We start from the raw sequence: 24,795 nt of genomic DNA on the forward strand, positions 1-24,795 counted from the left end.
GAGCGAGGCAGACGATTTATTTGATATGGAAGAGTCAATCGATGGAAATGTTTAATCTCCACCTGATGAAAACCAATATTGCTTGCCAGTGAGATTTCCAAAACTAATTCTGATGAAGGTTTTCAGTGGTGCTGTAACTCCTTTCATTCTGCTATTTCTGTATATTTTAATAAATTTTCCTATTTATCTACTTAAATAAAAAAAAAAAATATATATATATATATATATATATATATATTTGTGTATTATACACAATAAAAATATTAGTCGTTATTTCTGCATTATTATTGATGTGTGAAAAATTTAAGAATTTTTTTTAATATTCTAATAATTCTAATTTTAATAGAATTTTTAATTTTAATATTTGGGAGTCGAGTTCTGGTGCAGTTCCAGTTACTGTGGGTCCATGTCTAGTATAATAGATCCGCGTAGCACTCTACCCAACCTGAACTATTGGAAGCAATTGCATTAAACTCTTGAATAAGACACGACACGAAATTTTGCTGAAAATATCGTATTCATTTACCTACCATTCAATTTCGTTTGTTGACAGCACTATTTGATTCAAGCAGCTTGAAACAAATAATGAGCAACACACTTGAAGTTATATATATATATATATATATATATATATAAGTGATTGTTTTCAGGCGCTCTCCAAATTTTCTTTACCAAAAATTACAGTTCTACCATTGAAGCGTATAAAGTCAGGTACCTGAGTATTTACGTGCTAACCCGATCGAGGTATATTAAACTTTAAAAGTTAAGTATGTACACAAACGATGAGGGGAAGTGGCGTATCAAAAAATCTCCCCGCGTGTGTGAGCTGATTGGGGTTATGAAAATCAAATTCCTTTTTAAACTCCTTGGCTGCGCCTCGCCAGAGGAGTTGGCAACTTAATTTTCAAGGTAGCTGAACTAAACAGCGCTCAATTCATCAATGTTGATGCCATTTATTTTATTTATTTATTTATTTATTTTTTTTTGTCAGCTTATGGATTCAGTCACGGAATGTTCGTTACAGTGACCTCGTGCGATACTCCAGGACCAATTTACAAGCAACTTATATACTATTAAAATTGTCAGTTAAAGATAAATTAATGTCTAAAAATTGTAATTCCTTTACTTTGACGACATGACTTAAGCTGTGACTTTAGGTCGGTCCGATCGACTGTGACACGTGACTGAACCTGTGATTGCATAGGTCGACTCGCTGTTACAAAAACCTATATCTAAAGTGAAATTTTTAGATTAAATGGATTTGCGTCAGTGAATCACAGTTTCCGATTTTTTTTACAATTGAATACGATTGGGAATACTTCTTCCCCCCACTACTGAAGAATCAGAAAAGAACGTGATTGACCATTTGAATGTAGATAATGCAACCTAAGTCAATCACCTTTCCGATTTTAGTACTAGGGTATATTTGGGGAAATGCGCTTTCCCCCATTATGCACTTGTATTAAAATAAGAAAAGCGAAAAAAAAAAAAAAAAAAAGATAAAAAATCATTCTTTTTTTATAATTTTTAAACACGGTGAAATGGGAAATATACTATTTCCTCCATGTTGCCCTGTATAAAAATCTTGCAGACTGTAATTCTCTTAGAGTGTCATAATCGGCATTAAAGTGACCTTTCCTTTTATATTCCTTTCCAATTCATTAACAATGAGATATGGGGGAGGAATATGCCCTTAAATAAAAATTGAAACCTGTGATTCACTTACATAGTAGTAGCCAGAGGCGGATTTAACGGCGGGCGCGAGCCCTGAGCCCCGACCACTGAAGTGCCCCTTAAAACCTCAACTTTACACTTTTTTCTAATGACACCAAGTTTGGTTTCATATGTGCAATTTTAATTACGTAGAAGTTTACAATCGGCGGTAAAACCTGATAGTATGTTTATATTGGCTTATTTTCATTATTTCATTACTACGCTGCGTAGGCCCCGTTCTACCGCTCATCGGAGCAATATAATCGTATTTGCTACTTTGTACTTACAAAGGTTCTCCTGCAGTGCAGACTTACGATATACGCAAATACGCGTATATTGTTGAAATTATATTAAGATAAAATTAATTCCTGTTGTTACATCAGGGCCTGGATTTTCGTAGTTTATGAATAATTTTTGAATTTTAATTAATTTATTGTACTATAACGAAAAATCTCTTCTCTAGTATTCTAATCATTCAGACTATTAAATTTTATATTTTTCTTTTCATTAGTAGGCTACCAAGGGTAGCTAGAAAAACGAAACGTACATAATATTTTTTATTTATTTTAAAAAATGGTTAACATGTATTTTTATTTTCCCTGTCTCTCTCTTTTTTAAGGGGCCCAATATTTTCTTCTGCGCCCGGGGCCTCAACCGACCTTAATCCACTTCTGGTAGTGGCATTATGTTAGCAATTATAGTTTGGTTTCATTATTGCTTATATTCATATTATAAATTCCATCTATATATATATATCCACACATACACTGAGTGATCACTGAATTATGACCACCTACCTAATACTTCGTAGGTCCTCTTTTTGCCCTCAGTACAGCAGCTATCCGACGTGGCATTGATTCAACAAGATGTCGGAAGCGTTCGGGAAGTATGGCCAACCAAGTTGTGTGTAATGTGGTCAGCAATGCAGGCATGGAGGTGATTGGTGTATCCAGATGCCTGATATGCCTTTCCATAGTGTCCCACAAGTGCTCTATGGGATTGATATCAGGGGAGTTCAGAGGCCAGTCAATATGCTGGAAGTCAGAACTGTGTTCCACAAACCATTCCTGCACAACAAGTGCAGGGATGGCTTGCTGCATTGTCATCTTAGAAGACACCATCGCCATTTGGGAAAAAGTGTAGCATAGCAGGGTGTACAAAGTCAGCAAGCAGTTGATGTTAGCGAAGACCACTGTTACATTGTTCCACATGCACCAGGGGTCTAAGTTCCTGCCAGTGAAACATGTCCCACACCATACAACTGCCCCCACCGGCCTGCACTTTTGATACCATGCATGATGGATCAAGAGCCTCATGTTGTTGACGCCAAATCCGTACACGACCATCCACAGTGTGGAGTAAATAACGTGACTCATCTGACCAGTACACCTTCTTCCAGTCTTCTAACATCCAACTTGCATGCTCTTTGCACCAGGCGAGTCTTTTACACTGATGAGCCTTGATTAGGAGAGGATGCCGTAGGGGTCGTCCGCTGGTATAGCCCATATGTGCGATTGTGCGACGCATGGTCATGCCAGATATTGTTCTGGGTTGACCCATGTTGTATTGGGTAGTCAACTGATCAACAGTGCTGCACCTGTTCATCTGTACGAGTCATCGAACCCGGCACTCACCTCATCAACCTTTCGCTGACCTTTGCAGTTTTGCCGTCGGGTCGTTGTTTGACCATTTTGATGCCAGTCCTGGTACACTTTAACTATGACAGCTCTCGAACACCCCACCAGTTCAACGGTTTGGGAAATTGAGGCACCAACTCATCGAGCTCCCACAATCTGTCCTTTATCAAAGTCCGATAAATCCTTCCTTTTACCCATCACGCTCAGAATTTCACTACCTACTGAACCACTGACACCTTATCTATCTGCGTAGGTCGACTAACTTCGCACTCTCGTATGTCATGTTGTCAACAGGTCGCATTCAGTTTTCATAGGGGTGGTCATAATTCAGTGCTCACTCAGTGTATGTGCCTTTGTGAAAAATCCACATTATTTTGTTTTGATCATGGGGGACTATAGTTACGTTAACCCCTACCCGAGACACCAGTTGCACCCAGGTGTTCTCACGGGGAACGAGGTTATATCTGCTGCTTTGACTTTAAGGAAATTTTGTTTTTTATAGGTTAATTATCAAATGACGCATTCTTATTAGTGATAGGCATAAGTGATTAATAATTGATAATAATCAGTTTCATAGTTGAAATAAATGATTATATGCAAATTAGTTTATTACAAAATCGACAACAGTAGTGACTGAATGGAACTATTGTCTAGAGCTATATATATCAGACAAATACACGAGCAGTGTCACTTTTTTTCCCCTTTTGGTTTTGTAATCATGTAATTCACATATAAACGATTATGAAAATGCCATAGTCAATTATTTTGATTATGACTCTTGATTATACTCATCACTAATTCTCATACCATGCAAATAATTCAGTTAGTTTATTGAGTGCTTGAGACCTAATTACCAGAGCCAAACTTACACTTTTAGATGCCTAAGGTGCAAAATCACATTGTAGTTTTGGATATTTTAGATTTAAAAAAAATCAATATAAGAAAAACTTTTTAATATCATAATTGATAACACAAAATAATACACATATACTTAAGTCAGGTAATATATTCACAAAAGTAAAAAATCACAGATAAGGGAAATAATCAATAACTTAAATAACTGAATGTTATTTAATAGTAATTAAATAACATTCAAATCACAATGGCAAATATGCCGTGAGTCACTGATGCACTTAAAACCCAAAAAATTACCAACTGCTATAAACAGTGTCACCTTGCATGGTGCAGTAGTTCATAGAGCAGTGGAAATTGGTTTTGTGGAGTAACAAATCGTGCTACATCCTATCTGATCAGAGGGATGAGTAAGTGAGGGTTGTAAGTTGTAGGGTGCTTGGAGAACATTTGCTGCCAGAGTGCATTGTACCAACAATGAAGTTCAGAGGAGGTGGGGTTATGGTGTAGGACTTTTTCTCATGGTGTGGCCTGGGGCCTTCGATGGTTGTGTGGAGAACTACTAATGCTAATGCCTACCTTACCATTTTGGACAATTCTCTGCTTTCTGTGATGTAGCAGTTCTTTGGTACACCTACGTTTGTTTCAACAGGACAATGCTTCATGTCATACTGCTAGTGCTGTTCATGTACATTCAAAGTCCATGGACTTTGAATGAGTTCGAATGGCTGGCTTGGAGTCCTAATTTGAACCCTATGGGATGAATTGGAATGTTGGGTGAGAGCCAGAGCAGTACACCCCACATTTATGTGATTAATGTGTTCTAATCAATAAATAAAGTGGATTCCATTGTTTACATAAATAATTTTTTGCTTAGAAAAATCTTCCAGAATTAACTACCTCAAGTGCAACCCTACTCAGGTTTGGCATTAGCAGTAGGCAAAATAGGAGATTTTCCAGTATGCTGAAGAAAGGGGAAAAAATGCTCACTAGGAAATGGAAGATTTTCTGGTGTGCATTTTTTCCCTAAGGAAACCCTCGATAAATTTTGCAGGGGAAGAGGCTTTCATTGTTTTTTTATACCCAGGTTAGCTGAAAGGGACTCAGTGTGACTGACTTGAATGTTTGAGAAATCATATAATTGGGATCCATAGCCAAGAAACATCTAAAGCATCAATGCAGATTAAACAATCACAGTGGTAAGGGAATAGAATTAGATGAAATACAGAACATTATGATTAATTTCTGAAGGACTTTAAGAATCTGTCAGTGCTATTTTGCACTTGCTACTCATGACAAGCAGTAACAAATTGGGCAGTCCATCGTTGATGAGACAAATGTATTATGGCTAGGTGCAGATTTATGCACAGGTGTATAAGATGTTAGCTGTGTCCCCCATAGGAAACTGTGTGCAGGGGTTTCCTTAGGAAGATGCCTGTGGGGAAGGGAGCACCCTTGACCGTATTCTTCTGGTCCCTGACTGCCAATCTGTCCCTGATTATGGCTTTTTTAAACATGGCTGAATTACTGAAGGTATAGGGCTCTATCAAGGATTTTCCCAGGGTTTGTATTATGAAGTAAATTACACTTCAGAATTGGTTGACCCACTAATCTCAGAAAAAAAAAGTTTTTTTAAAAATAAATGTTATGTTAGGTCAGGTATGTGATTTTTATGAGCTGTGAAGTGCATTGATAGAATTTTAAGGACTAGCAGATCAACCAACATGTTAATGACATAAGCTTCATGACAAACAGGGGCTCATATCTGGTGAGTGTGGGTTTGGCACACCGAGGGTTCTGAGCTGGATATCATCATTCTTCTCTTTCTTGGTGATTCCCTTCTACTTCTGACTCTCTCTGTCTCTCTCTCTCTCTCAGGGTAACTCAGAAATTTTTTTTTAGCTGGTGCAGCATAAGCCTCAGGCTTCCTTGCACTATATGGCTAGTAATAATATCAAATGATATGCCTATATGCCTTCTTATGCCAGTCATAAGTCAGTCACTTGCATAAGTCAACTGGTTAATTTTTTTTTTTTTCCCTGTAAGGATACTGACTTAAATTTGGGCATCTTGCATGATTTATAGGCCTTGGGCAACTGATCTCCATGCAGCACTCCTGGTGGCCAGTTGAATGTTGCATCACTTCATTTACTTTAGCCCATCTTTTTTTTTTTTTTTTACCCTAATCAGTAACCATGAATTGGATTCCTGTATTGTTGATAAAATAAATTAATAAATTTCAATTAATTTATCAATTAAAATCAATTACAATTTTGTAAACTTATATGATTTTCTCCCAAGCTCTGTTCAAGAACTTTAGGAATAAAGTAAGTTATTCTTGATGATTATTTCTATCTTAATATGTATATTTCTAAATCTATCTGAAAGTACTAGAAACTAAAACAAACCTTATTTTATAGATTGTATGGTTGCGGTGAAAATTATGGAAAACATTGCAGATAATTTGGAAGAAATAGAAGAAGAATATCTCATTCTGAGAGATCTTTGTCTTCATCCTAATATTCCAATGTTTTATGGCTTGTATATGAAACTTGGACCACAACAAGAAGATGATCAATTATGGTTTGTCTTAGAGGTAATATTTTTTTTTAAAAATTGTTTAGTCAAGATAAAGTATTTTTAATATCAAAATGTTTTGAATTTATAGTTCTTACATTTTTTAATTTTTTGTATTTAACATTAGATATCTAACTAGACATTAAATTTTTTCATTTAAAGCTTGGCTAAGCCAAATTAACAGACTTATAAAAGGAAAAATTAATTAATAAAATTATATGAATTTATTAGTTTACCTTACTTTACATTTTAAAATAGAACTGACTCAACTTTTAAAAATAGTTTCATTTAAAAATAATTTATGAAAATTTCAAATGGCTGCAAATGATTTTAAACTCACTGTATAGATAACTTTCTGGATTCAATGGCTTGTCCACTTTGGTTATACACCTTCTCCTCTCCAGGAATTTCACGATAGAGCTGGTATAGTGAAGACAATAGGCATTATATGTGTCAGGGCTGGTTTTGGGCCGTTAGCCGCCTGCGTGCTAGAGATATTTGGCCGCCCCTATCAATGCGGATCACGAGTAGATTCATAACCTAACCCAACCCATGGGAGCCTACTAGTATGTTTTTATGACAGTTCCATATAGTTGACAGGGGTAAAAAAATCCATAAAAATATTTGATATATTTATTTTAATTTTATTCAAATCAAAAATGTACAAGATATCAAACAGAAGTAACGAAATGTACCCATGAAATTAGAACTGCACTCTTCTTGCTTTCTTATTTACCAATTCATCAATAACATCTGATAATTCTAAACTTTCACACTATTCCTTTTTTATAGCTAACAGTCCTAGATCATTAAACCTTTCTTGAGTCATTGACATTCTTAAATATGTTTTTATAAGTTTGAGTTTCGAAAAACTCCCTTCACCTGATGCTACACTAACTGATAATGTCATAAAAATTCTCAGAGCTATAAACAGATTAGGAAATGATGATATCAAGTTATTTTTTGTAATATATGTCAAGTTTTTTAATAGTCTGCAATTCCACTGCTCAAAATTCTATATGTTATAAGCTCATTGAAGAGCTGAAGACCATCAATATCCTTAATACTTGTGCTTCCTTTCTTAACTTGAAGGGAAACATCTAAATCAAAGCAAGATTTTTTAATTTCCTCTTCAGTCATTTCTCCAAATTCACAAAGAAATTTAAATACATTATTACATTCATTTAGATTTTCAAACCTTTCCTGAATGGAATTTAAGGCTGTATCAACAATTGTTAGATAAAATTGTATTCTAAACAATTCTTTTGGATTTATGATTTATTCATTGGGACTTCCATAATCAAAATGGTGAACTTTAGTTCTACTCCTTAGAAATTCTGCCACTACATTTACTTCTGCAGCTAAAACTTTTGCATCCCTAATATATTTATTAAATGCCTCATCAGATCTGGCTGCACTTAGAAATTTAACAAGCTCATTCAAAATATTAAGAGATTCATTTATGTTGGATTGAGGGCACTGCAACATTTTACTTACAACATCAAAATTTTGACAGAATATCATTCCATATAACGACTGAGCAGATTAACTTGAAAGATGCAACCTGATCTAACAAACATTGAGCTGTATGTTTTGTTTTCATGTCTCTGAATTATCATCTATTATGTCATTTAAAACTTTTCAAGACTTCACTTAATTGCAAACTGAGAGGTTGCACTGCTTTTATTCTACTCTCCCATCTTGCATCACTTACAGATTTCAGTGTTAATCTAGTGATATTACGATTTAGTATATCCCATCTATAAGGGGATGCAGAAAAAAGTGTGCAATTCTTGAACAATGTTAAAAAAATTAACTGTTTCAAATGTTACTTTGGCAGCATCATTTACAACTAAATTCAATGAAAAAAATGCACAAGGTACAAAAAAGCTCTAGGATTTATATTCCTAGAAGAAGAAAAGAAAATCTTTATTGTACAGTAAAGATACAATAATATGCCCGCCACAGCCAGGAGGCCAGGGGCTTGACAATGATATAGGGTAATATAAAAATATGTACAGTATAAAAGATAACATAACAATTAAAAACGTAGCATTAACCATTCAATAGATATGAGTATGTACATAGTTGTGAGGCAGACAGTACACCAAGGTATGTACACGTTCATATGTACAAAGTACATATTTAAGCATATTCACACAAGTCAGAATATTTCACAGTGCCAAATTGATGTTCGGTATTGCATTTTCTTGTGAAACAGTTCGTCGATTTGCCTGCGACGTGCCGTTCTGTGCCTCATAGCAGATAGCAGGTGGAGGTATCGGTATGAGTCGACATCAGGGACCAAACAAAAGGGGAACAAGTTCGGCCAACGAGCGCCTGTAATTGCGATTGTTCTGCAAGCCACTATGTTTACCATGCATATTTGCCCCATTATCATACCCTCGTCCATGCATATCTGGAATATCTAATTCATAATCTGTTAAGAATTCACTTAAAAGATAATTACATAAACCTTCCCTTTTAGTGTCTGATACTGGATAAAACCCATGAAATAATTCTCGAACTGCAACATCAGAAGTGTCAATATTTACAATTCTTGCTACAAATGCTATCTGTTCAGTGTGACTGGCATCTGGTGTGCAGTTGAGAATTACCGAAAAATATTTTGCTTTCTTTACAAATTCCTTGATTTTTGATTTTATGCCACTTGCTAAAATAGATATCTCACAGCATGTTATTGTCATGCTGTGAGATAACGGGGTGAAATTTTACCAACATTTCTATAGTCTTTAAAAAATTTCCATTATTTGTTTCATAAAATTTATCAATTTTTACCTCTGAAAGATAAACACTGCCCTGCTAAAAACTGAACAATTGTAATGATTCTTTCAATAATGGCTCATCATCATCTTTTTTCAGATTCAAAGTACCATTATTGTTCTTTGTCAATAGTACAATTGTTGTCAAGGCGTGTTTTTAATTCATACCACTTTTTACAATTTTGCATATGTTCTACGCTCATTTCATACCGTGATAAATTAGTGACTAAATGTCACCAATCTGAAAACCCTTGACTGTCTGTTACTTTGTTTTGCTTTAAAGCAAACAACTTGCAACAAAATAAAAACACACTATTCGATTTTGTGGAATAGATTAACTAAGCTCTGAACTTTTTCACCGTTAGGTAAAAGTCTCATATATTGTGATGCAGAAAATGATCTTCCACTGTTATCTTTAGGAAATTTCATCCTTTGAGGCGTTACAGGTCCCTTCTGAATTATGAGTTCTAATAACCAATTATTAATAATTGGTGGCCAGCTAAAAGGATCCCCTATATCATATATATTAGATGACTCTCATCAACCGGTGCAATACCACCACTTTGCTTATTGGAGGCTTGAAGTGGTGGAACCCATGTTTAGTCTCTAGGGCTAAGTTCCGGTCAACCCTTCACTATCTCTTCCATCATGCAGTATGATTGATGACTTTTGAGGTTATGATGAATGTCGTGGCGAGATCCAATATTCCTTACATTTCGAGGGTACAGCTCTAAAACAGTGTTCGCAGGGCTGGCTGCTAGTTAGTACACCAGACTGAACCTATTGGTAACTCTCTAGGAGGCTTCCAGATCAGCTAGTGTATAATCTTGCTACCTCTACTCTGCCAGATAGTGACTGGAGTGAGTCCGAGTAGTGTGTATGTGGGGAGCATTGTCAAGGCCACATTATGTCAAGGATCTGGGTATATTCTTACCATGTGTACGTCATATCCAAAAATTTCATTACTTCATACAGTATGTCCCACCCACTTTTTCTTATTATTTGAATATACCATGAATTGTCAAATTAATAGAACAAGCTTATCTGCAAAAAGAACTAAACCTCCCAAGCACTTCCTAATTCATTTCACAAATATACGTAGTCTCAAATCTAATCTCAACGATGTCCATTTCCACTTGCAGTCTGCTAAACCCCATGTACTTTTTCTGACAGAATCTCAGTTATTGGTTGATTCAACTACTGCTCATCTCAGATGCCCAAATTATTCGCTGTATGATTCCTTTTGCCTCAAAGGTGGTACTTGTGCATATGTCCGTTCTGATATTCCCTGTCAGAGACTTGGCAATTTGGAGTCTCCTCTCTTTAATCTTCTCTGGCTTAAAATCTCTCTACCTCATTGTGTCAAATTCATCTGTTGTCTCTACCATTCTCCCAACTCCACTAATCACTTGGAGCTCTTTGACTTCCTCTCTTTGCAACTTGACTTTCTCCAGTCCAACTTTCCTAACAGTGAGGTAATTTTCCTCACTGTTAGGAAATTTCCTAACAGTGAGGAATTTCCTCACTGTTGGCGATTTTAATATTCACAACTCCAGCTGGCTTCCATTTTCTAGTCATACCGACCCAGCTGATCGAGATGCTGAGGCTTTTGCAATTACTAATGACCTTGCACCGATTGTTCATTTACTTACAAGAATACTGGACAATCCTAATCATACAGCCAACACGCTTGATCTTTTTTTCACAAACAACCCTTCTAAGTACACGGTTGAAGTGAGAGGTCCTTTAGGCACTTCAGATCACAACTTGGCGATTATCTCTTCTCCAATGGAGCCTTTATCTCATTGCTATTCAGAACCTCATGTTGTTTGGCATTACAAGAATGCAAAATGGGATGACCTGCGAGATTTATTTTCTTCTTTTCCTTGGTTAGATTACTGTTTTAAAACTTCTGATGTCAACGTTTGCTCAGATCTTTTCAGTGAAATTATTCTTGCAGGAATGGGATCCTTTATCCCACACTCCACTTTAAAATCTCGTCCTTTATCTAAAACTTGGTTTTTCCAATAAATGTGTTAAGGCTGTTCAAGAGAAGAATGTTGCATATTGTAATTGGCTTGTTTCTAATTCTTCAGTTTCATTTTCTGCCCACACCAAAGCTCGCAACAATTGTAAAGCAGTTATTAATCAGTCCAAACTAGAGTTTGAACAGGCTGAGTAGAAAACTTGCTTCTTGCCCTAATGGTAGCCGAACATTCTGGTCTCTTGCCAAAGCTATTGGCTGAAACTTTTGCTCATCTCTGCTCCCACCTCTGTCCAAACCTGATGGTTCTGTTGTCATTTCAGCCAAGGATAAAGCTGACCTGCTAGCATCCCATTTTTCTTCCAACTCATGTATTAATGATCTTGGTAAAACACCTCCCACAATTCCCAATACGCTCCATTCAATGCCTCCTGTGGTTTTTTGCCAAAAGGATGTTAGAAGCATTTTGACGCATCTTGATGCTAAGAAAGCTCCAGGTCCCGATTGTATTTCTCCATTTGTTCCCAAAACCTGTGCTCCTAAACTTACTCCTATTCTTTGCCGCCTTTTTTCGCTTTCTTATTCCAAAGGTATTTTTCCTTCTGCTTGGAAATTTGCTCATATCTAGCCAGTTCCTAAAAAGGGTGACAAATCCCTCCCATCCAATTATCGTCCCATTGCAATTACTTCTACTCTTTCTAAAGTAATGGAGAAATCAATTAACCGCCAACTCTTAAACTACCTAGAAACCTTCCGTCTGATGAACGATCGCCAGTATGGATTCCGTCAGTGTCGATCCATTGGTGATATTCTTGCTTATGTTACCCATTTATGGGTAACATAAGCAAGAATATCAGGCTTCTAATTCAATGGAAAGGTTCGGTGAAACACAAGTAGTTACTCTTGGCATCTCAAAGGTTTTGATCGTGTTTGGCATAAAGGTCTTCTAAACAAGCTTCCATCTTATGGTTTGCCAACTGTTTTTGTAATTGGTTATCCAGTTTTCTCTCTGATTGCTCACTGAGGGTGATGGTAGATGGCTCTCTGTCTTCTAACTTCTCCACTAGTGCCGGTGTCCCCCAAGTTCAGTTCTTTCTCCTACTCTTTTCCTCTTGTATATTAATGACCTTCTTTCATTGACTGGAAATCCTATCCATAGTTTTGCTAATGATAGCAGATGGCATTCCACTTTCCATTTTGAGAAACCTTGCCCTGCTCAATCAGCTTCAACTTGTTCAAAATCTGCTACCAATTCCTTAAATGCCGATATTCAGGTAATTCTCCAGTGGGGCAAAGACAGCTTAGTTGATTTCAACCCTTTTAAAACTCAGTCTTGTCTTATATCTCGCAGAAAGGATTCTTCTGCTCCTATGCTTATCTTTAGTGACACTCCGATTTCTAGGCAAAATGATATATCTCTTTTGGCGATTACCCTGACTTCTAATCTCTCTTGGCACAAGCACATTACAAATATTGCTTCCTCTGCATCTAAAAAACTTGGTTTTTCTCTTTCGCTCTCAGCGTTACTTTTCTTTCAAACAGCTGCTCACTCTGTATAAATTGCAAATATGCCCTGCCATGGAATATTGTTCCCACATCTGGGGTAGTGCCCCCAAAATCTCTCTCAGGCTTCTTGATTCCATTCAGGAGAGGGCAATTAGGTTAATTAATGATTCATCTCTAACAGAGTCTCTCCACTCGCTCTCTCATAGACGTACTGTTTCTGCTGCATGCCTCTTCTACAGATACTTCCGTGCACACTGTTCTTCTGAATTGGCTTCTATAATTCCCGCTCTCTCTTTCAAAACAGTCTGAACACATGCCACCACCACCACCAGCCAACATCCATTTACTGTCCAACTTCAAACTCACAGAAGTAACTTTTCATCTTCCTTGTTTATTCATTCAACTGCCGTTTTCTGGAACAAAATTCCTTCATACGTATTTCCTGAAAATTACAGTCTACAGAAGTTCGAGTCCAATGTCAACAAATATCTTCTTTCATCTTCTCAACCTCCAGCCCAAGCACGGTTCTAAGTACTATAGGTTCTGATACCTCTCATGTTTGGGGTTTACATAAAAAAAAAAAAAAAAACCATCCTGCCATCAATTCAACACTATTATTTTCTAAATTATCCTCACCACAGCCTGATATTTCTTGGAACAATTTCAAATGAACTTCAAACTTGTCATTTGATTTTTCACCTTCCATTTCATCCTTACTGTCTGAAATGAATTCCAAAGCGACTGATGTTGATGCTGTCAGGTCACCCTCTTCCAACTTTATGAATTTCAGCATGGATCCTCGTAATTTTTCCTTTTCCTTATCACTTTCATTCTTCCACTTGCGATAAAAAGCACCAGACTGCGTTTTGTTTTCCTATCTGACATATCTGAACCTATAATAATAATAATAATTCTTTTCTTACAGGGCACAAACTATTTTTTTCTCTTTTCGAATGTAATGACCCAAACCTGACTTTAACCTTTCTGTGCAGGTACCGAAGGTTTACTTACACTAAATTAAAATAAATAAGCACAGAATGAAAACACGTACCTATTATGTTTAATCTTTATCAGCAAAAGCTCTAATCTCGCATGACAGTTTGTTATGTTACATTTATGATTTATGCACCCGTTGTCCATCCACATACTTCTCACCTCACTGCTCACTCGGTAGTAACAAATTTTTTGCTGTGAAAATGTTGAAAATGGTCGACAAGAGATTTGATTGTTGGGTGAATATTTAAATTAATAACGTTCATGCACATTTCTCTCTTTATTTAAATTTCCTTTCAGTTCCGTCAACAATTAAAACAATGATGTAAGTATCGCTTTAAGATTAACGGTACAGGAATAAAGGCCCATTCACAATGAAAATTTTGTTTGTTTTTATTTTTTTTGTTATTTAGGAGCATTAGCAACTAAGGCCATATTGCTCTGGGATATGCGGTGGTCATTCCCTGACCTTTCCGCATCCTCCGCATTTGGTGGTGACGGGCTCGAACCCTGGTGTAATCAAGAAGCGTGTGCTATGCACTGCTGCTCCTTCCCACCTGGCTACGGAGGCACCTCCCACAATGAAAATTAAACACAACATAAGCATAAAACCTTGTACATATGTTATTTAATGAAATCATTCACAATTAATTACGTAAGTGTAATCTTAAACTTAATCATAAGACGTTAACATGAAAGTTTGCAAACTCCAAGCTTTTATGCTTTTGTTTAAGTGGTTTAAAACAAGACACAATCATAGAGGTTATGGAAGTCCCATTGTTGAATCCTTCTCTGGTTCAATGGATGAACCCACTATCACCTGTGCTTGCACTTCTAAGTTTTCTAATACATGTATGCTTTGGCGTTATTTCTAACCATACACTGCACAGTGTTATCATCCGTCATGATGACATCAATTTTTGAAAACATCAATTTTTTGAAGAATGAAAGAAGAGCATGTTGTATTTCCATGGTTACCAAATATGTTTACAGTCATGTTTATGTTCCCATTGTGAATGTTGGTATGACTTCTTAATTTTATGGTAACATCTGTTACGTTATTTTTAAGTTTAAATTTCATTGTGAATGGGCCTTTTAGAGAATATAATATTATTTATTAACAATGCCACGTTCACTATTTCATCGCCGACCACTATATTAAAATAATATTAAATTACATTTTAATTTTGTTCTTTAAAGTGCACTATCGGCCGCCTTAGGAATTTGGCCACCTGTGTGCATGCACCACTGCACACCTACCAGAACCGGCCCTGATATGTGTATACGTGCTGTACACATATAGTGCCTATTGTCTTCACTATGCCCAACCACATATAACTCAACTTCCAGCAGTTGGATTTTTGGGAAATTATATATTTCTGTCTTTTAGAAAGATTGATTGAGCCATTCCAAATTTGCTCAATCAGACAAATAAAATTAGCAATTATTATTTCTAATATTGGTTTTTCATACTTATCACATAGCCTATCTATATATTGTATATTGTAGCTACATCATTGGATAGTTTTTATTACCATGAGCTAATTGGAGGATTGAATGGGCAGTAGTAGTATTAGCATTAGCATTAGTAGAGGCATTTGATGCAAGAAAGCAAGCTTATGCAGCATCAGCCAAAAAAAAAAAAAAAAAAAAACCCACTTCCACTTCACCCCTCTGTTCGTTCGAAATACCTGTCCAGCTGAGCCTTAAATTTATTTAGGCTATCAACTTCCATGACAAGGGATGGAAGTCTGTTCCACAAACCAACCACCCGCTGGCTAAAGGCAAATTTCCGCACGTCTATCCTACATCTGTCTTTCCTCAATTTGAATTTATGCCCTCTCAGGTGATTATTCTGAGCGAGAGGAAGAATCCCATCAGCATTGAGCATGCTCAAACCATTCAAGGCTTTATACATTCAAGGCTTCATATCAGATCACCTCGCTGGTGCCTAGTCTCCAGACACTGTAATTTGCAAAACTTAAGCCTTTCTTCGTAAGAGCACCCCTTTGTTCCATTCACTAATCTTGTTGCCCTTCTCTGTACTCGTTCCAGCAGCTCTACATCCTTCTTGAAATGAGGCCTCCAATAGTAGTAGCAGTGGCATGTGATGCAAGAAAGCAAGTGTATGAGCTTATGCAGCATCAGCCAAAAAAAAAAAAAAAAAAAAAAAATTCACACCGTTCCCTCCAAATGCCTGTCCAGTTCCTCCTTAAATTTATTTAACCTATCAACTTCCACAACGACAGATGGAAGTTTGTTCCAGCAACTAACCACCCACTAGCTAAAGGCAAATTTCTGCACATCTATTCTACATCTGTCTTTTCTTAATTTGAATTTATGCCCCCTTAGGTTCGTAATCTGAACAAGTGGAAAGATCCCATCAGAATTTAGCATGCTCAACCCATTCAAGGCCTTATACACCTCAATCAGATCACCGTGCAGGTGCCTAGTCTCCAGCCACTGCAATTTGCAGAACTTAAGCCTTCCTTGGTAAGAGCATCCCTTCATTCCCCTCTCCAATCTTGTTGCCCTTCTCTGTACATGCTCAAGCAAATCTACATCCTTCCTAAAATGAGGCCTCCAGACCTGTACACAGTACTCAAGGCGTGGCCTGACCATTGCCTTATACAGAGGGACAATCACCTCCTTTTCCCTGCTAGCAAAATTCCTATATATCATTGACAAAACCCCATGACCTGCCCTGGCAGCCTGTCTGCATTGCTCAGAAAACTTCATATCTGACTGCACAATTACTCCCAGGTCTTTTTCATTTTCTACCACATTAAGTGTAGTACCACACAGTTGGTATGTTTCTCTGGGGTTACTTCTACCCATATGCAGTACTTTGCATTTGTCAAGGTTAAACTTCAGTTGCCACTTCTTAGCCCATCTGTCCAAATTATCTAGATCCTGTTGCAGTAGCACACTGCCATTACTATCATTAACAACCCTGCAAACCTTTGTATCATCAGCAAACTTCGACACTAAGCCTGATGTACCTTCATCAATATCATTGATAAATATACAAAACAACAGAGGACCCAACACCGAACCCTGTAGAACTCCACTAATAACATTAGTCCACGAAGAGCAGCACCCATTAATTACTACCCTCTGTCTTCTCCCACTCAACCATCCTTTTATCCATTGTAGCAACTTACCCTTAATACCATTCTGCTCCAATTTGTACAATAGTCTTCTATGCGCAACATGTTAAAAGCTTTCCTGAAATCCAAATATATGATATCAAAATTATTTTTTGCATCCAGTTCCTTTGTAACCACATCATAATGGTTACAAAGTGGGTCAGTATATTATATGTGCAGAAGAGAAATGGTCTTGGTTTGCACATATGAAGTATTGCTTTTTTATGTGCTCATTTTTTTTTTCAGTTTACTGAATACATGTAAATCATGAATTATTACTGTATGCTTATGTTAATCACAAAAGAAATGTGAAATACTTGTTATTTTTCAACTGTTATTAAATCCAGGAGTAAGCAGGTAAAGTGCATTACAGAAATGTTGATTGTATACTACAATCTGAGGTGTGTGTGTGTGTTGCTATTTATTTTATTAAAAACAAAACAAGTTAGGTAATGCATACATTACCTAAGTTGTTTTTTTTAATTGCATTTTAGGAAACCTTGAACGTATGTAGTTATTGGAGAATTTATGTCTTCCATATTTTAAAGAAGATTATTGAAAAGCTTAAGTGTAGACAAGTTACTTTTTCTGTTTATTTTATTTTATTATTTTTTTTTCCAGCTTTGTAATGGTGGGTCAGTAACAGATCTAGTCCAGAGTTTAAAGAAGAGAGGAAAGCACCTTGCTGAGAAATTGATAGCTTATATTTTAAAAGAAGTTATGGATGTAAGTTTCTTTTTTCATTAAAGTAATTAAGCCAAATCTAATAGCTAACTAATAGCTGAACTAATAACTGAATCACAACTAATAGTCGATGTTTACCCTTTCTTTACAGGCCTTACGGTATCTTCACAGTAACCACTGTATGCACAGAGATGTAAAAGGTCACAATATTCTCCTTACAGAAGATGCCAATATTAAACTAGTAGATTTTGGTAAGTATCTATACATGGGAGGTATGCTGATGTATATTCTATAAAAAAAGTTACTAAATATTAATTTACTACTGATTCATGCAGGAAACAATTGAAAATAAATTAATTTTGATGTTTATCGCTCTTAAATTTTTTTTATTTTAAGAAAATGCATAATTGTAATGTTTTTAATATTAGTATCAGTAGAACAAAAAATCACACTTTCATTATAACTTGACCTATTATAGCTACTTTTTAACTACAAATAAGAAAATAGAAATAGTTACTTTGCCAATGCCATGGAAGAGACTTTAAAATCAACATGTCTACATATTAAAAAATTGCCTACTCTTATTTTAACAAATTACCTACTCTTATTTTAAAAAATTACTGCTGCACAAAGTAAGCAACAGCATTTAAAATTCATTTAAGAAGCTTAATTTAAAAGTTAAATTAAAACAGGTACACCTGTCTGTCTTTGTTATAAATTTCATGACAATATTTTATCAGGCTAAATGAGATTCTCTTATGTCAACAGTGCCATAGATTGTCAACACCTGATTGACTTAGTCTCTTGCTCAAATAATGAGCAAGCAGTGGATGGTGCACTATGGCCATAGTTGCCGATGCACCTAAAAAATCCCTAAACCAACAACAACAATAGCAAGCAATGGTAATACCACTGAAATAGCTGTCAGGGTGGTGGCGAATTGCTTTTATTCTGATGCAGTGCTGCCATTGCATTAGAATAAAAACAATAACCACTTAAAAGAGAAGTACTTTCTTTGTAGTGTAATAACAAGGTAGTTTATGGAGATAGTGCCACACATAAGAGATCAGTGTCATTCTGAAAAAACATGTTTTTTTCCTTTTCAAACTTTTGCTGGCTTACAACCTACTATTAAGAATCCTGTGGTTAGTGAGATCTGTTAAGTTTTGGTTTAGCAATACTTAGTCATAATGTATAGCTTATGTGCTTTTTTGTTTTTTCATGATAAAATAATTTGATCATTAATTTTTTTAGGAGTTTCTTCACACTTAGCAGAGACAATGGGAAGAAGGAATACCTCTGTTGGTACACCTTACTGGATGGCACCAGAAGTAAGTATTAGTATTTGATAATATAATATACAGCAGACTCTCGATTTACCGGAATCAGATTAACCGGGACACTTCAAGACTCCAAATTAAAAAAAAAAAAAAAAAAAAAAAACAACCAGAAATCATAAAATTCAAGTAATAACCAGAATAGGTATAAACAGATGTTTTTCAAGTCCTAAATAAGCAAAAAGCTGCATTATAAGTTGTAATTGGGAGATTAGTGTACCCGGCGTTTTTTTTGGGACGGTACGCAACGGTATGGTGTACCGGCACCTTTATTAACAGTGATGTGTAACATTTGGATGCAGTGCACTTCAAAATTCGTAATATTCCGTAAATTTTTTTCACATGTTTTCCTACTATTCAAATAAACTTAAAATTATTTAACTAATTTTGCATTTTTCACTGTCTATTGTTAAGATATTTTCTACATAAAACTGTATAATCATTTTTATAATTCTAAATTATTCAGTCAGACCTCTGTTTAATGATGTCCTTTTATAGCAAATTATTTTGAATTCCCCTTGGAAGTTACATTTAAAATACTTTCCGTTGAGCAAAGAAAATTTTCATATAGTGAACGGAGAATTAACTCTGTACGCGCTGTTCGCATTTCTGGTCTTCAGGCAATTTAGGCAATTAGTGCTGCTGTGTGAATTAAGAGAGGTAAAGGGATTACCATTCTACAACTTAGTGGTACCTGGTAAAATCTATCCAACCACCTGTCCCACATACAGAGAAGTCGCACTAGTCAACAGTGAGCAGATCAAGGGGTATTCCCAATGGGCTCTGGTGCACCTTCTACTGGCGCCTCCGTAGCCAGGTGGGCAGGAGCAACAGTGTGTAGCACACGCTTCTTGATTAGACCGGGATTTGAGCCCATGACCACCAAATATGCAGGATGCAGAAAGATCAGGGAATGACCACCACATATCCTTGGAGAAATATGTCCTTAGTTGCTAATGCTCCTAAAAACCAAAATAACAACACCTTCTACTACTGTGGTGTCCAAACTTTTCCCGTACAGGGACCATATTAAAAAAAAATTCAAAGTTAGATTTCTTTATGCTGTTTTAGTTGACTTTCTGGGCGGGCCGTAGGTTGGACACCTTTGTGAATCAACTGTAAGTGTCCCGTTCGAGAATTAGGAGAGCGTGATTTTCTTTTACCCCGAAAAATAATCATCTGTTCTTTCGCAGAAGTGCGTTATCAACATTTTTCTGTAAATTTTCCCTATCTCTGTTTACAGGTCACAGTACCTGAATATCTGAATAACACTGACATTTTGGAGAGTTTCAAAAAAAAAAAGAAAGAAAAGAAAAACTTCAAATTTAAGAACTAATGACAACGTTGATGACGAGAGAAGGAAAATGAAGACAACAAAGGTATTAAACCTTCTAAATATGAATTGTTGCCACTTGGTGAAAATGAAGTTAGAAAATTGTCAACTACAGTTAAATGAAAGAGACGCAATTTGTGGATTTCTGGAATACCTAATTGAAAAGATGGTTTCAGAAGAATTGAAGCATTTGATGGATGCTCTGAGTATGATACCAGTTTCAACAAGTCAATGTGAACGAGGATTTTCACAAATGAATCTGATCGCCAGCCCAACAAGAGCTTCGTTGATGACAAAAACAGTTTCTTAAAATTGTAGGCCGCCACTGACCCGCTTCGATCCAGCAAATATGTCGATTCATGGCTGCTTCAGACAACAACTGACACACAAAGAGAAAGAAAAGAAGTCGGCATAGGGTGTCGGATGAGAACTTAATAAAAATTTGAATATTCTACAAAAAAACTTTATTATGGAATTATTTTTACTTATTATTTTTACAGTCCGTAGTCTAACGAAGGACACATAATGTCACTCGGTTGTCTGTCTGTCACAGCATTGTATCTCTGGAACCACTCAACCTATTGACTCGAAATTTTGCATGGGTTTATACATCATGTGGGCCAACGTAATGCCATATTGATCGTTGTTGACAAAAATTTGTCTGAGAAATGGAGAGGTAAAATGTGGGGACAAAAAATGTCGACAACCTACAGCTCATTATGCACCATTGGAAAGAGCTCAACGAGTAGGTTTAAAACATAATTTTAAAATTAAAAATGGCGGCACCAGACAGGAAAAATGTGACCAATTTTCACGTTCCCACTGTTTCTGTCACTAATGGAGCTAAAAATTTTAAAATCACATTGGCTATGCGTTATTTGCTGCTTTTCAAGGGAAAACTATTCCCATTGAAATCTATCATTTACTTTTTTGTGTTAAAAATTTTTTTATTGCACTTCAATAGAGCACTTCTTTGTACTAAGTAACTCTCCTTTTCATGACAAAAAGGTTGCTAAATAGTTAGTTAATGAATAGCCTCCGTAGCCGAGTAGTCAGGAGCGGGAGTAGAATATGCTCCTTGAGTAGACCGGGGTTCAAGCCCGTGACTGCTAAATACGGTTGATCTGCCAACCAGCGTGGCAGTCTGGCGCCTCCGTAGCCAGGTGGGAAGGAGTAGCACACGCTTCTTGATTAGACCGGGGTTCGAGCGACGAGAAGTATTTTTTAAAAATTTTCGAAGCTGGAGTTGGCCCGGCAAGGAGGTACTCAGAAAGTCAGTGTTGAGGTGGCAGTGGTGGGTAGGCACCTGTGCAGAGCCTTGCACGGCCCTCACCTGCCAGCTGCTTCTCCCCCAAGAGTTTAGTCGCTTCTCCCACCCTGTCATACAACAACTGGAAAGACTCAAATAGACAACGTTTTCGTTAGTTCCTCAGTTTTAGGTCATGCCGAGGTACTGGAAACTTTTTTCAGTTACCATAAAGCTCTCTATTCGAGATATTACACCAACGACCATTAGTGACTACGGATCTTTCATCCTAAGTGCCCGGAAATCAGTAGTTGACCGATTTATTTTCTTATTTTTTTATATACTTGAATAATAATAATAAATTTATGCATAATAAACTGTGTTAATATACTAAATTTGTTGTTTTTAATCCAAATTACCACTAAAGTAACAATATCAGGAAAAAAAAAATTTTAAAGTACTTTTCATATCCTTTTTATTTTCAATTTTTCCTGATAGCAAATAATAAGTACTGGCACCTATTCTTTTACAAAAAAAGCACTGAGTGTACCTATTATCTTGCAACCCCTGCCACCTTCACACCCGCCCCTCAAAAAAAAAAGAAAAAGAGAGACCAAATGTTTAGTTTGTTTTAGTGCATCGCGTTGATTGTTGCATTCTGTTGCACTGCAAAAAGACAAATTTTGTTTCGTTATTTATGTCAGGGATGTCAGAATTTTTTTTTTTTTGTTTGTTTAGAAATCGCGAAAATGATGGGTAAATGCAAAACAGTTGCATTTTCAGTTAAACAAAAACTTGAAATTATTCAAAAGTTTGAAAACGGTGCATCAGTTAAATCTCTAAAGAAATGTTGGTGACCAAACCATATACGACATCGTAAAAAATATAGGAAAGCTATAGACTTAAAAATCGACATCACAAAAAATAAAGGGAAGCATTGTATTGGACACGCAAGTAGTGTAAGGTAAGTTTTTTTCGTTTTTTATCCATTGCCATATTTTTCTACATAGGTTGCTGAACATTTTTCGATACAGTAAGTCCCCGACTTACGCAACTATGGATTTACGTAAATTTTTTTTCACTCAATTTTTTTTTTTTTTAGGATTGTAAAATTTAAAACAAACAAAAATAATAAATAAATAAAATAAGCAATCAATAACGACGATCACGGCACGCACAAATTCACAAGTGAGATACATGAGTAACATGAGAAGTGAGTAACAAGCAAAAAAATAGGAAAGAAGAGAAGATTCTTACAATTTATTTATGTTTTTTTTTTTTTATATGACTGAAGATTTCAGTGAAGGGGACACACACACATTTCACCATAATAACATAAAAACTCACAGAATTCCAGTTATTGGTATTATCACAAATGCAATGAGATCGATTTTGCTACCCGTTCATATGCATGAACAGAAAAGCCCAATAAACCGGAAAGTGCAAATTGATTTTATTGTTTAATGGTAATGACCTCCAGAAATGTGCTTTAGTAAAATGTGAGCTAGGATGGAGTGATAATAGTGAGTTTTCGCCTTAACCCTGTGAAGTTCTTTACAGAAATCTATCAAGAAAAGGAAAGCAATCGAGTTGGATCAGAAAATTAAAATAATAACAGTGTGTGAAAATGGCCAAACATTAACAAGTATTGCGCTGCATTCAGATTTGTCAATAATAATATAGTAGCAATATGTTATTAGTCATTCCCGAGTTACGTAAAACTCGAATTATGTAAGAAGTCCTGGAACGTATCTCTTACGTATATCCGGGAATTTTGTATTTTTGGATTATCCGGGATTTGTTTTTTACCATCTATCCCGAAAAATCGAGAGTCTACTGTAGTTACAAAGCAAATAAAGAGAATGTCCTCTTTATTATATTTTTTTTTATTTAGTCAAAACTTAATTACTGCTTTTTACTATTTATATCTTCTCATAGAGAATGCTCTTCTTTTTAAATACCATAATATATTGTAATTTTACTCATAATAATACTTGAATGTTGAAGTTAATCGTAATACAGTAAACTTCCATTATATTGCTTTCCAAAGGGACCAGCAGGAAAAGGACAAGTGAGAAAGCTTTATAAACATAACCCCCACCACACACACACACACACACACACACACACACACACACACACACACACACACACACACACACACACATACTTCACAGGATTAATCATGGAATCAGAAGAAAAGGATGCTAAAAGTGGGAATGTAATAACATGCGTTTCCAGTAATATTTACGTCATGCCACAATATGTTGTAGTGTCAACATAGCTTGAACTATATACTCTGGCATGACCACTAGGTCAGAGAAGTTTACAATTAATTATTTTGACAATGAATACAATCATTAACTGTATTTAGTAGTCACATGGGCTGGAACTACTGCCCACTCAAATGTGGGATGCATTACTGCACTCCTGTGCAGTAATGCACAGGAGTGCAGTATTGGCTATTTGGCTGTATTGTATTGGGCCTTCTGAATTCTGGTGCTGAATACTTTCTTTGATACTACTGTCCTGATTTTGATAAATCAGTTGTTTCTTATAATTTTTTGTACAATGAGCCTCTACTTCAGTTTTGATCTTGATGACCAAAGATTGCACATGATAGGGAATTTAATAACAAAGAATTACATTTAAGGGAAGACCATTTTTGGTATTTAGTCATGTGCAGTCTTATTAAGCTTGTTAAACTATATATCATTGAAGCTGCTTAAATAAAATATATGTAGCATGATATGATAAAAAAAATGATGGCTAAAAACTAAAATTCTAGGGCCTCCAATAATGAGCATGTTTTGGGTTTGAATTTTTTGAGTGAAGTACACCTTTTTTATTAGCAGGAACTGCTAAAAATATATTTTTTTATGTTTTATATTATAAATGTTAAATATTTTTATATTTAAATTTTAAAATAATTTAAAATATTTAAATTTAATACAATATTAATCAATATATTTTAAAATAATTTTAGTGGGAATTACTAAAA

General features: G+C 35.8%; 1 protein-coding gene across 1 annotated transcript in view; it reads left to right on the plus strand.

Annotated features, from left to right (window-relative positions):
- ninaC (STKc_myosinIII_N_like and MYSc_Myo21 domain-containing protein ninaC) overlaps positions 1 to 24,795 on the plus strand; it is a 262,582-nt gene that overhangs the window by 91,696 nt on the left and 146,091 nt on the right. The window contains exons 5-8 of the mRNA XM_090371467.1: positions 6,623 to 6,798; positions 17,816 to 17,920; positions 18,030 to 18,129; positions 19,133 to 19,209. Coding sequence (XP_090227593.1) covers positions 6,623 to 6,798; positions 17,816 to 17,920; positions 18,030 to 18,129; positions 19,133 to 19,209 — 458 coding nt within the window. The remainder of the gene's footprint in view (positions 1 to 6,622; positions 6,799 to 17,815; positions 17,921 to 18,029; positions 18,130 to 19,132; positions 19,210 to 24,795) is intronic.

The sequence above is a fragment of the Mastigoproctus giganteus genome, chromosome 4, assembly GCF_048544385.1.
Source record: "Mastigoproctus giganteus isolate SK-2022 chromosome 4, ASM4854438v1, whole genome shotgun sequence".
Lineage (NCBI taxonomy): Eukaryota > Metazoa > Arthropoda > Arachnida > Uropygi > Thelyphonidae > Mastigoproctus > Mastigoproctus giganteus.